This window comes from Schistocerca cancellata, chromosome 3, assembly GCF_023864275.1.
Source record: "Schistocerca cancellata isolate TAMUIC-IGC-003103 chromosome 3, iqSchCanc2.1, whole genome shotgun sequence".
Lineage (NCBI taxonomy): Eukaryota > Metazoa > Arthropoda > Insecta > Orthoptera > Acrididae > Schistocerca > Schistocerca cancellata.
The window spans coordinates 914,721,463-914,735,474 of record NC_064628.1 but is presented as its reverse complement, the minus strand read 5'-3'; the positions used below and the strand labels follow the sequence as shown (position 1 = coordinate 914,735,474).

Here is a 14,012-nt window from a genome sequence, read left to right as displayed (position 1 = left end):
GCAGCAGAGTGATTCTGTTTTCTGTCGCAATTGCCGACAATATTAATAGTATTTCATAAAAATAACTTCTCCCTCAATGGATTTTCATGTGAGTTCAGTGGCAATTTCCGTAATATAGAGTCTTGGTCGAACCTAACAGCACACCTCTGAACTGTTTCAATGTCTTCCTTTAGTGTAACCTGGTGGTCATCTCAGACACACGAGCAGTACTCAATAATGAGTCGTACAAGTGTTGTGCAAGCGGTCTCCTTTACAGACGATCCACAGTTAGCTAGTATTCTCCATTAAGCCAGAGTCGACTGTTCGCCCTACAACCAACCTAACGTACCCGAGCATTATCGTGCTGCTTTGCAACGTCACACACACAGCTGCTCAATTGACGTGACTGTGTCAAGCTGCACACCACCAATGTTGTACTCGAATATTACGGGATTGCTTATCCTACTCATCTGCATTAATTTACACTACTGGCCATTAAAATTGGTACACCACGAAGATGATGTGGTACAGACGCGAAGTTTAACAGTCAGGAAGAAGATGCTGTAATATGCAAATGATTACCTTTTCAGAGCATTCACACAAGGTTGGCGCCGGTGGCGACATCTACAATGTGCTGACACGAGGAAAGTTTCCAACCAATTTCTCATACACAAACAGCAGTTGACCGGCGTTGCCTGGTGAACCATAGTTGTGATGCCTCGTGCAAGGAGGAGAAATGCGTACCATCACGTTTCCGACTTTGATAAAGGTTGGCTTGTAGCCTATCGCGATTGCGGTATATCGTATAGCGACACTGCTGCTCGCGCTGGTCGAGATCCAATGACTGTTAGCAGAATATGGAATCGGTGGGTTCAGGAGGGTAATACTGTACGCCGTACTGGATCCCAACGGCCTCGTATCACAAGCAGTCGAGGTGACAGGCATCTTATCAGCATGGCTGTAGCGGATCGTGCAGCCACGTCTCGATCCCTGAGTCAACAGATGGGGACGTTTGCAAGACAACAACCATCTGCACGTTCGGCGACGTTTGCAGCAGCATGGACTATCAGCTCGAAGACCATGGCTGCGGTTATCCTTGACGCTGCATCACAGACAGGAGCGCCAACGATGGTGTACTCAACGACGAATCTGGGTGCACGAAAGGCAAAACGTCATTTTTTCGGATGAATCCAGGTTCTGTTTACAGCATCATGATGGTCGCATCCGTGTTTGGCGACATCGCGGTGAACTCACATTGGAAGCGTGTATTGATCATCACCATACTGGCGTATCATCCGGCGTGATGGTATTGGGTGCCATTGGTTACACGTCTCGGTCACCTCGTCTTCGCATTGACGGCGCTTTGAATAGTGGACGTTACATTTCAGATGTGTTACGAACCGTGGCTCTACCCTTCATTCGATCCCTGCGAGACCCTACATTTCAGCAGGATAATGCACGACCGCATGTTGCAGTTCCCGTATTGGCCTTTCTGGATACAGAAAATGTTCGACTGCTGCCCTGGCCAGCACATTCTCCAGATCTCTCACCAATTGAAAACGTTTGGTCAATTGTGGCTCGTCACAATACGCCAGTCACTACTTTTGATGAAATGTGGTATCGTATTGAAGCTGTACACGCCTTCGAAGCTCTGTTTGACTCAATGCTCAGGCGTATTAAGACCGTTATTACGGCGAGAGGTGGTTGTTCTGGGTACTGATTTCTCAGGATCTATGCACCCAAACTGTGTGAAAATGTAATGACATGTCAGTTCTAGTATAATATACGATGAATACCCGTTTATCATCTGCATTTTTTTTCTTGGTGTAGCAATTTTAATGACCAGTAGCGTACATTTGACGAAATTTAGAGCAAGATGCTCTCCACCTCACCGAACAGGAATTCTGCCCAATGTGTGGTGCAAAGGGAAATGCCGTGTGCTATGCACTTCCCTATGGTCTGCACAGGGTGGGTGCACACCTAGATACGCTCGATGTCGCGCGCTACTTTAACCGACTCACCGAGCGCCGCCGCCTGTCTGCCCGCAGGTATGGACGTGCGCGACCTGGGCCGCGTCGACGGCGTCGACATGTGGGCGTCGCTGAGCGAGGGCGCGCCCTCTGCGCGCTCCGAGGTGCTGCACAACATCGACGACATCTACGGGTACGCGGCGCTGGTGCGCGGCGGCTGGAAGTACGTCACCGGCTCCACCGGCGGCGCCTGGGACGGCTGGTACGGCGAGCCGCGGCGGCGCGGGGGCGCGGGGCTGGGGCACGGCGCCGCCCCCGCCTACGACGTGGCGCGCGTGCTCGCCTCCAAGACGGGCGTCGCGCTCGCCGGCTTCCTCACCGAGCGGCAGCTGCTCGAGAAGATGGCCGCCGTCACCGCCGGCAACACAGGTCAGTAACAGCGTCGTGATGCGAGCACGGGTTGTGTGGTGTCACCGCCAGACACCACACTTGCTAGGTGGTAGCTTTAAATCGGCCGCGGTGCATTAGTACACGTCGGACCCGCGTGTCGCCACTGTCAGTAATTGCAGACCGAGCGCCACCACACGGCAGGTCTAGAGAGACGTACTAGGACTCGCAGCAGTTGTACGACGACTTTGCTAGCGACTACACTGACTAAGCCTTTCTCTCATTTGCCGAGAGAGTTAGAATAGCCTTCAGCTAAGTGCATGGCTACGACCTAGCAAGGCGCCATTAACCATTTCTAGAGAGAGTCTCACTTGTATCATCAAGAATGCTGTATACAAATGATGGATTAAAGTTAAGTATTCCAGCAGCTACGTACTTTTCTTTATAGCATTCATTACGTATCCTGTTCCAGACCTCACGCCAGTCTGCGTTATATTATAGCGTGCATTTCGGCCTCCTCTAACTACAAGGTGTTGGCACATCTGCCAATACATCAGGTTGTGTGCCATCCAGACCATTACACCACCGATACACACAAGGAATAAACAAAAATATGTTGTTGTTGTTGTGGTCTTCAGTCCTGAGACTGGTTTGATGCAGCTCTCCATGCTACTCTATCCTGTGCAAGCTTCTTCATCTCCCAGTACCTACTGCAACCTACATCCTTCTGAATCTGCTTAGTGTATTCATCTCTTGGTCTCCCCCTACGATTTTTACCCTCCACGCTGCCCTCCAATACTAAATTGGTGATCCCTTGATGCCTCAGAACATGTCCTACCAACCGATCCCTTCTTCTGGTCAAGTTGTGCCACAAACTTCTCTTCGCCCCATTCTTATTCAATACTTCGTCATTAGTTATGTGATCTACCCATCTAATCTTCAGCATTCTTCTAAATATACAAACACCAAAAACGCGACACTTTACAATGCCCAATACAGTGTAGCGCAACCATTGGCATGCGAAAGAGATTCCAGAATAGTTTTCAAGAGAACCCTTATACCATTCCTCCTGCAAAATAGTGACAAGTCCAGTAAAGACGATGGAGGTGGATAGCAGTGACGCCCACTTCTCTCCGAAGTAGACCGCAGAGGCTCAATAATATTGAGATCTGGTGAGTTTAGTGACCGGGGAGGATGCGACAATTGATCCTCGTGCTCACAAAACCAGTCCTGGATGTGGTATCACATTTCGATACAACTGTGTCGAGATTGGTAGCGGAATGGCGATTTCGACCTGACGCCGATAGCGGTCATGTAGAATCTGGAGGAACCAATGGTGCGTGCCCACTGAGTCACACCACCAGTAGCTGCCCCAATATAGGACGACCGGCAAACTCGGCTTACCCCAATCGCGTTTGGACCCTCTTCTGTGATAACGTTGTCATAGCTGCACTCTGTTGCTTGCTGCAATATTTGTAATGAGTCTTTGTACCGCTGGAGAAATACTAGTGGTGTAAATCTTCTGTTTTTTGTGTTAACTTGTTTGCTAATCATATCTGCCACTGTCCAACTTTGCAACTACGAAAATTGCCAGACCACACTTTAGTCCACCTCTACGTAGCTGTACAGAACAGTAGATGTGTGAGCTGTATCAACAGGAGCATTGTAGTGTTAGAACACAACGTTACCAATGCGAAACGCCGGCCGGTGTGGCCGAGCGGTTCTATGCGCTTCAGTCTGGAACCGCGCGACCGCTACGGTCGCAGGTTCGAATCCTGCCTCGGGCATGGATGTGTATGATGACCTTACATTACTTAGGTTTAAGTAGTTATAAGTTCTAGGGGACTGTTGACCTCAGATCTTAAGTCCCATAGTGCTCAGAGCCATGTGAACCAATACGAAACAAATGCTGTACGTGGGATGGCCCAATCAGCAAAAATGGTCACGTAATCCTTGGCAGCAGTGCCAATTCTAGAGTAACTGTGGGGCCCACGGGCTGCCACAACATGGCTGCCCAAATCATCACCAGACCCCACCACGTTTCGCTCGTATTTTTAAACTCTGTCAGAAGTCGGGAACAGTGGGAAGCGAAGCTAACCCAACACAATGACTTTCTTCCATTGCTCCGTAGTCCAGGTTTTATAGCTCTGGCACGACGTTTTCCTGTTACAGACGTTTCCATCACTGATGAGGAGTTTTGACATTCCAGCCCGCAATGCAGCACCGTCGTGTTCTTCAGTGAATCTTACATTTCGTCACAATCCTCTTCAACGACCATATGTCACGCTCACTCCACACACGCTTCAGTCCATGTTGAGACTTCTTGATGCTATAACTTACCAACAGCCGTATGTACTGTATAAATTTATTTTATTTTATGAACTCCTATGTGCTACCAGTTTCGTCATTACTTTGATGCCATCTTCAGGCCCCACTCGTCATAGTCGTAAAATCGCTATACACGGAAGGAGCCATATAAGTGGATCCTTAGTCTGTGTCGCCTGGCCAGCAGGAGCTGTTGCAGGACGATTGATTCACGGATCCAGTTATATGGCTCCTTCCGTGTTTAGCGATTTTACGCCTATGACCAAAGGGGCCTGGAGATGGCATCAATGCAATGCCGAAACTGGTAGCACATAGAAGTTCATAAAATAAAATAAATTTCTACAATACATATGGCTGTTGGTAAATTATTGCATCAAGAAGTTCATGCCAGCCGTCGTCCCACGATCCATAATGGATCATCGAAGACGTTGAGACTTAGCTAGTGATGCTTTTCTGATTTCTCCGCGTGTCTGGTGTTATCTTGGCAATCGTGCCTCTGCAAACACCAAACAGATTGACTACCTTGGCTACAGAAGGACCCACCATACGAGCACCAACAATTTGTCCACATTCTAATTCACTTAGATCCGACATAATGCACTCAGAGCTACATAGAACACGTGGGATGATGGTATTGCAGTGTTTTGTGCTCTTATCCCGATGTATGGGCACCAGGAGTGTATTTCGGAAGTTGTGGGGTTGCCTGTGAGATGCGGATGCTGACGCTCTGTCCTCACCTGTGTGCAGGCGGTGTGGAGGAGCACCTGTCGACGCAGCTGCTCTCGGAGGAGACGGTGGCCAGGCTGCGCCACGAGGCCGAGGTGCGCTGCCCGCCGCGGCGCGCCGACAACGCCAGCGAGGCCACCCAGTGCCGCCCCATGGAGGCGCCCTGCCTCTTCAACCTGCGCGAGGACCCCTGCGAGACCGTCAACCTCGCCGCCTCCCAGCCGCTCCTCCTGCGCAGTCTGCAGGTGCGTGCGAGCCGAGCGTCACTGGGACCTTTGCTTAACTCCAGTATTAGACTTACCAGAAAGGAAGTTAGCAGTGGTAACCCACGGCTGTAGTAACGCCCCTTTCTCGCAAACTAGTTAGAAACGTCACAGATGTGCTCCCTCTTGTTCCGGAAAATGCATGAACTAGATGGTATTTCTTGGGATGTTACAGTACGGCCATTAAAATTGCTACACCAACAAGAAATGCAGATGATAAACGGGTATTCATTGGACAAATATACTAGAACTGACATGTGATTACATTTTCACGCAATTTGGGTGCATAGATCCTGAGAAATCAGTACCTAGAACAACCACCTCTGGCCGTAATGACGGCCTTGATACGACTGGGCATTGAGTCAAACAGAGCTTGCATGGTGTGTACAGGTACAGCTGCCCAAGCAGCTTCAACACGATACCACAGTTCATCAAGAGTAGTGACTGGCGTATTGTGACGAGCCAGTTGCTCGGCTTCCACTGACCAGACGTTTTCAATTGGTGAGAGATCTGGAGAATGAGATGGCCAGGGCAGCAGTCGAACATTTTCTGTATCCAGAAAGGCCCGTACAGGACCTGCAACATGCGGTCATGCATTATCCTACTGAAATGTAGGGTTTCGCAGGGATCGAATGAAGGGTAGACCAACGGGTCGTAACACATCTGAAATGTAACGTCCACTGTTCAAAGTGCCGTCAGTGCGAACAAGAGGTGACCGAGACGTGTAACCAATGGCACCCCATAGCATCACACTGGGTGATACGCCAGAATGGCGATGACGAATACACGCTTCCAATGTGCGTTCACCGCGATGTCACCATACACGGATGCGACCGTCATGATGCTGTAAAGAGAACCTGCATTCAACCGAAAAAATTACGTTTTGCCTTTCGTGCACCCAGGTTCGTCGTTGAGTACACCATCGCAGGTGCTCCTTTCTGTGATGCTCCGTCAAGGGTAACCGCAGCCATGGTCTCCGAGCTGATAGTCCATGCTGCTGCAAACGTCGTCCAACTGTTCGTGCAGATGGTTGTTGTCTTGCAAACGTCCCCATCTGTTGACTCAGAGATCGAGGCTTGGCTGCACGATCCGCTACAGCCATGCTGATAAGATGCCTGTCATCTCGACTGCTAGTGATACGAGGCCGTTGGGATCCAGCACGGCGTTCTACCCTTCTGAACCCACCGATTCCATATTCTGCTAACAGTCATTGCATCTCGACCAACGTGAGCAGCAATGTCGCGATACAGTAAACCGCAATCGCGATAGGCTACAATCCGACCTTTATCAAAGTCGGAAACGTGATCCTTCGCATTTCTCCTCCTTACACGAGGCATCACAACAACGTTTCGCCAGGCAACGCCGGTCAACTGCTGTTTGTGTATGAGAAATCGGTGGGAAACTTTCCTCATGTCGCCGGCCGGAGTGGCCGTGTGTTTCTGGGCGCTACAGTCTGGAGCCGAGCGACCGCTACGGTCGCAGGTTCGAATCCTGCCGCATAGAGCTCAGAGCCATTTGAACCATTTTTTTCCTCATGTCAGCACGTTGCAGTTGTCGCCACCGGCGCCAACCTTGTGTGAATGCTCTGAAAAGCTAATCATTTGCATATCACAGCATCATTCTTCCTGTCGGTTAAATTTCGTGTCTGTAGCACGTCATCTTCGTGGTGTAGCAATTTTAATGGCCAGTAGTATAGTTTGGAACCATGGCAGATGTGCTGCCTCTTGCGGAAAATGCATGAACTATATGGTATTACTTGGTATGTTATTTCGTAAGAAAATGGTATTAGTTTGTATGTATGGGGTCTGTTATTTGTGGTCCCGGAGTCCTTACGAATCAATCGAGACACAAAGGAACTAATGACATCATCTGCAAGTGGGCAATGATTTAAATCTATTGTGGAAGTTGAAAATTTGTGCTAGGCTGGGATTCGAACCCAAGGCTCCGGCTCACTAGGCAGACACACTGACCACTATGACATCCAGAGACAGGGAACATTGCAACTGCACGGACTAACCTAGCACGCCTCCCAGCAGACCCAATTTCTCAAATTACCCACACACTATTATTTTAGTGCCCCTTGCACACTATTGTCATTACCCGTGGCATCCGCACTGGAGTGATCAGTTGAGCTTCCTCACCTTAATTATATATGTCGTGACTATTCTTTCGAACATCTAATGAGGATAATGAGCAAGGAGCACTACATTAGTAATGTGTTGATAAATTGAGAATTTGAGTCTCATGGGAAATTTACAGTTGCGATGGTCACAATGTGCGGATGGTACAGTGGTCAGCGCACCATCCTGGTAAGGAGGAGACCCGGGTTCGAATCCCAGTCCAGCACAAATTTCTTTCGTAGCATATCACTGTTTCCGAGCTGGTGCTCAAGTTAAGACCTGATAGTACCGTTAAAATTTACTCCACATTCCGATCTATACAGGGTGTTCGGAAATTCCCAAACTTCCACGGACGCCACACAAGTGAGGAACGGATGCATAGAAGAGTTTCATGGAGTGGGAGCACAGCATGTTTTATGTTTGTCAGCGGGGTCGCTGATACATGTTGTGCTACCTCCCAACAAAGCTCTTCTACGCATCTGTTCCTAACTTGTGAGGCGTCCTTTACGCTTGGCACCGAGTAAGGAACCCACTTGACAGGCATTAGGGATTTTCAACTTTTCCATATCCCAATTGCATTTTGCCGACATACGCGCGTAGTGTAATCATTTTACGGACGGCGTGCGCCGTGACCATTTTCTACAATCTGAACACGCCTACCAATGGCGAAACTTGTCATCCAAATTTTAAAAAACCTCCGCAACCAAGACTGTATTTTTATGTCGAAGCTTATACTGATTGCTGTATCAGCCGCGATGACAGGATGAAGAAATTTTAGAATAATGTGGTACAGTTAGAAGTACCATCTGCCATGCACTTCCCCTCGGTTTGCAAGAGTTTAGATGTAGATGATGGTGTGAGTATGTTGTTGTAGGTAATAAATTTGGAAGTGTGAGATGATTCCTTTCTAGCAGGTAATAGCAGCAGCATCCCACTGTCATTTTAATCTGAAGACATGTAAGACGCCGTGCGTTGTTACAAGTGGTTGTTTGGCGCTTCCAGGAGGCAGTGCAGCAGTACAGGTTGACGATGGTGCCTCCAAACAACGTTCCAGTGGACCCGCGGGCGAATCCCGCCTTCTACAACAACACGTGGGCACCGTGGCAGGACGTGCCGGCCGCGCAACAGCCGTTCCAGATGAAGCCTAGCCCGACCCTCAACTTGGCCGTCGTCGTCACGGTCTTCCTCGCCGTCGCGCTGGGGATCACGTCCGCCGTGCTGCGTGCCTTCCGCACCGAGAAAGACCTCGGAAAGGAGATCGTCAAAGCACTCGCTGTCTTCAACATCTCTCCAACGGCAGCTCTTAAGGAAGAGAAGGCCATGAAGAAAACTTCGGCACGGCCTTCAGAGGATGAGGAGAAGAAATGACCCAAGCAGTTGGGAAGGAACCGAAGTTTCAAAATTCGAGGCAGTCGCTCATAGCCTCGCAGTAACAATGCTTATGTCTGTGTGTGTGTGTGTACAGGGTGACATCATAAATTGTGGTTTCTTGTCAGTTATTTGCCACATACACACACAAACTGCCTATCACAAACAAACGTACCGGTAACATTCTTGTTGGAGCTTCGTAATTTCCAACAACTATCCGGGTTGGATTCCTCAAGTGTCATGAGAAAAACTATGATACATTAAAAATAGATGTAAGGGACTTTACGCAAAACGCTCCCATCAGTTTCAGAACAGAGAGTGGAACCTCTGCTCTGTTGGCACTATATTCTACAGAACGGAAATGTAGTTCAGACTCCAACAGATTTGTTTTCAAATATAAAAGGTCACTGGCCTTTTTTCATACACCTCCTACTGTGCAGTTCAGAGAATACACTTTTATATAATGCTCTTTCATTACATGCTATGCACTCTTTGACAATGATCCACAGCATAGCAGGAAAAGTGGTCCCAATTCTTTATATGCCGTTTTCAGATGCACCTTAAAATGAAAAAAAACAGTATTAGTTATCATACGAATATTGGTTTGGTGCCTTGGACAAAAGCAACAGAGCTCAGCAAAAGTGGTACAGTTGTCACTTTTCCCTCTCACCAGTGTGGTAACATGGCACGTAAAACGTCTGTAAACAATAAGTCTACACATGAGCAGGTGAGAATGTATCGCAGAATCTTAGAATTTAACTGAAATTTTGCCAGTGACAAAATCACGGTCGTTCTAAATGTGCCAGGAGCACTGCACAGCCTAATGTAATTTAATTTATTTAAATGTTGAACAGAATGAGAAAGATCATCCATATTTTAAGATGTAGCTTTCGCGCTAATGTACAAAAATCTGGTAACCTGAGTAAATTATCCAAGAAGAGTTTAAAGCAACGCACCAAGATCAAAGTGATGTATACATTACTATAAATGTTCCTTCCAATGATAATTTTATTCATATTCTCTTTCTCTCTATTACTGAAAGTTCCTTCACTTTGAACCATTCAATACCAGATGTAAGAAAGAAAGGGATATAAAGGTGACATAAATCACCATACAGAAGTATTTTATGGTATTAGGTTCCTGATCTGCTACCTCATTTAGACTTACGTAAGAGAGGTCTGTAATGTGAGGTATATTTGATGTGATATAACATGTCACTGACTGCTGTCCATGGTCTTAAGCATACTACATGATATATATATATATAAAATGTGTGTAACATATACATTGTATATAATAGTCAGACACACTGCACTGTACATACCAATCATTTTCAGCCTTTAGCTGTTGTTGCAGATTTCAGGCAGTTGAGTATGAAAGTGTCACAAATTCATTTTTCATTTGTAATATTGTTCACTTCATCGCTCATAATCACTAATGTGATAAGTTTCATGATTTTGTAATTTATATTATTTATATTTCACTGTTATTGTAATAAAATATTTTTATAAAATTGATCTTGTATTTTTCTTTCTTCCTTTTTAAACATATAGTACAAAAGAAATAAAATTGTACGAAAGTAAGGTTGTGGGTAGAAACTTGTGGCTATTAGTTTCTATGTTTTCCATATTTTACTTCAGACATGCGCTTGGATGATTTCTTTGAATAATAGACCACAGCCTGCTTATTGTTCCACTCCCATCCAATCCAAGCTTAAGAGACATCTTTAAAAACATCATCATCACAGAGAAGTAAGCGATTAAACTTCCATTCCTCCTCCTTCGTTCCTGAGATTTTACAACAGCTTTCTCCAGGAGGATGTTACCTTAATACCTAGTAGTTAATCCAAAAAAATGCGTGATTTATTTCCTGTTTGACCTTTCTCAGACTACTAGACTTACACTAAACGGAAAATGTGTTCCAATAGGAAATATACATACATGAAAACCAGTAATATCAAGTATGAAACGAAAAATAAGTACCATTATAAACTCTAAAATTATCATAATACCAAACCAAAAAAACACAGAGGAGACAGAAGTATGTAATGCAGTATCCATTGTACATTAATACTGTAGGCCTACTGCATTGAAATCACCATGCATACTCAATGTTGCTTATGGTTACTACTGCGGTGGCACTTGATCTAGAAGTACTGTGTTCAAAATCTGGTGGTGAAAGAAGTATCACCATGCTTGCTTGTACTGAAACCTAGATCTATATCACATCTACACCCTACAAGCCACCTTACAGCGTGTTATGGACGATACTTCGAGTACCACCACCATTGCCTCCCATCCGTGTTCCATTCATGAACAGTGCAATTTAAGAACACTGGCAAAAGGAGGAGATGTTGGAAAGTTCCTCCTTATCTGTCGTCTCGCAGCTTCAGCAGCGTGAGGTGAAGACCTACTTGTGGCCACGGTCTGAGTCCAATAACTCTTAGCACCATGCGGTGTGCGAGATAAATTACGCAACGAATTGGTCCATAGATATCCTAGGAAAGGTATTTTTGGAGCACCTAGATTAATTTACTGCACTACAGTCAATACGCAGTCATTCTAAGTAAGGTGTTTCTCTCTGGCACAGATCCTTTGGGCGAAGACGTGGCCTGCAAGACGCCATCATATTGTTGGCAACAATGTGGGCTGAGATCTGTTAAGTTATCTTTAACGAAGTGAGAGGGAGACATTCTCCTAATATACGAGGTGCATTCAAGTTCTAAGGTCTCCGATCTTTTTTCTAATTCTCACCCGAAATCTATCAATGAAACTGGCGTTACTTCTCGACGTAATCGCCCTGCAGACGTACACATTTTTCACAACGCTGACGCCATGATTCCATGGCAGCGGCGAAGGCTTCTTTAGGAGTCTGTTTTGACCACTGGAAAATCGCTGAGGCAATAGCAGCACGGCTGGTGAATGTGCGGCCACGGAGAGTGTCTTTCATTGTTGGAAAAAGCCAAAAGCCACTAGGAGCCAGGTCAGGTGAGTAGGGTGCATAAGGAATTACTTCAAAGTTGTTATCACGAAGAAACTGTTGCGTAACGTTAGCTCGATGTGCGGGTACGTTGTCTTGGTGAAACAGCACACGCGCAGCCCTTCCCGGACGTTTTTGTTGCAGTGCAGGAAGGAATTTGTTCTTCAAAACATTTTCGTAGGATGCACCTGTTACTGTAGTGCCCTTTGGAACGCAATAGGTAAGGATTACGCCCACGCTGTCCCAGAACATGGACATCATCACTTTTTCAGCACTGGCGGTTACCCGAAATTTTTTTGCTGGCGGTGAATCTGTGTGCTTCCATTGAGCTCACTGGCGCTTTGTTTCTGAATTGAAAAATGGCATCTACGTCTCATCCATTGTCACAACCGATGAAAAGAAAGTCCCATTCATGCTGTCGTTGCGCGTCAACATTGCTCGGCAACATGCCACACTGGCAGCCATGTGGTCGTCCGTCGGCATTCGTGGCACCCACCTGGATGACACTTATCGCATTTTCAGGTCGTCATGCTGGATTGTGTGCACAGAACCCACAGAAATGCCAACTCTGGAGGCTATCTGTTCAACAGTCATTCGGCGATTCCCAAAACAATTCTCTCCACTTTCTCGATCATGTCGTCAGACCGGCTTGTGCGAGCCCGACGTTGTTTCGGTTTGTTGTCACACGATGTTCTGCCTTCATTAAACTGTCGCACCCACGAACGCACTTTCGACACATCCATAACTCCATCACCACATGTCTCCTTCAACTGTCGATGAATTTCAGTTGGTTTCACACCACGCAAATTCAGAAAACGAATGACTGCACGCTGTTCAAGTAAGGAAAACGTCGCCATTTTAAGTATTTAAAACAGTTCTCATTCTCGCCGCTGGCGGTAAAATTCCATCTGCCGTACGGTGCTGCCATCTCTGGGACGTATTGACAATGAACGCGGCCTCATTTTAAAACAATGCGCATGTTTCTATCTCTTTCCAGTCCAGAGAAAAAAAATCGGAGGCCTTAGAACTTGGATGCACCTCGTATTTACCACAGGTGATTACGAAACAGATGGGACAAGTTGTTCGCTTTGTAGGATGTGAGTGCAAACACTGATGAATTTAAGAACAATTTGTTTCCCAGTAGTTCACCCTTATTCGGAGCAGTGTGTTACAGTGGCTCTGCGCATCAACGATCACGCCCAGCCGCTCTCTATGTCACTGCTTTCCAGCAACTCGCGGTTCCTGAGACCTGCCTTTCGCCACCAGAGACGAGCGCTCTGCTTGCTACTCGTTCTGACGGCACACAAACAAACTTCCTGGGAGGTTAAAGCTGTGTGCCGAACCAGGACTTGAATCTCGGACCTCTACTTTTCGTGGTCAAATGCTCTACCAACTGAGCTATCCAAGCTCTCGACCTCACAGCTTCCACTAATTCCTCTTCTCCTACCTTCCAAACCTCACAGAACTTCTTCCACACACCTTGCCGAACTAGCACTCGTAAAAACAGGATACTGCGAAGACATGGCTTCGCCATAGCCTGGGGGATCGTTTCATTCCGGAAACGAGCCCCCAAGCTGTGGCTAAGCCATATCGCCGTAAGAACGCCAAACTTCAGATTTCCATTGGAACAAAAGGGAATTTACTATCTTATAATAATCTTAGCCAAACCTGTTTGTTTCATTAAATAACACTTCCAGGTAGTTATGTGTCCACGCTCTGCTATTCAGCCTCTTCCGACTGAGGCCATGTACGTCCACTAGGCAGCAACATCCCTCTTGGAAAACGGAAAACGAGTAAGTCAGTACCTACATTGTTGCACAAGAATGCATTCATGAACGCTTCCGAAACTTTCCACATGGGGAGAACGACTTCACTGCACAGTGACTACCGGCTTC

General features: G+C 46.7%; 1 protein-coding gene across 2 annotated transcripts in view; it reads left to right on the top strand.

The window, feature by feature from the left end:
- LOC126175992 (arylsulfatase B-like) overlaps window positions 1–10,618 on the top strand; it is a 295,042-nt gene extending 284,424 nt beyond the window's left edge. For both annotated transcript variants that reach the window (XM_049923102.1, XM_049923103.1), the window contains 3 exons: window positions 2,028–2,378; window positions 5,409–5,632; window positions 8,773–10,618. In XM_049923102.1, the coding sequence (XP_049779059.1) occupies window positions 2,028–2,378; window positions 5,409–5,632; window positions 8,773–9,138 (941 nt within the window). In that variant the 3' untranslated portion in view covers window positions 9,139–10,618. The remainder of the gene's footprint in view (window positions 1–2,027; window positions 2,379–5,408; window positions 5,633–8,772) is intronic.
- Window positions 10,619–14,012: the final 3,394 nt, after the last annotated feature.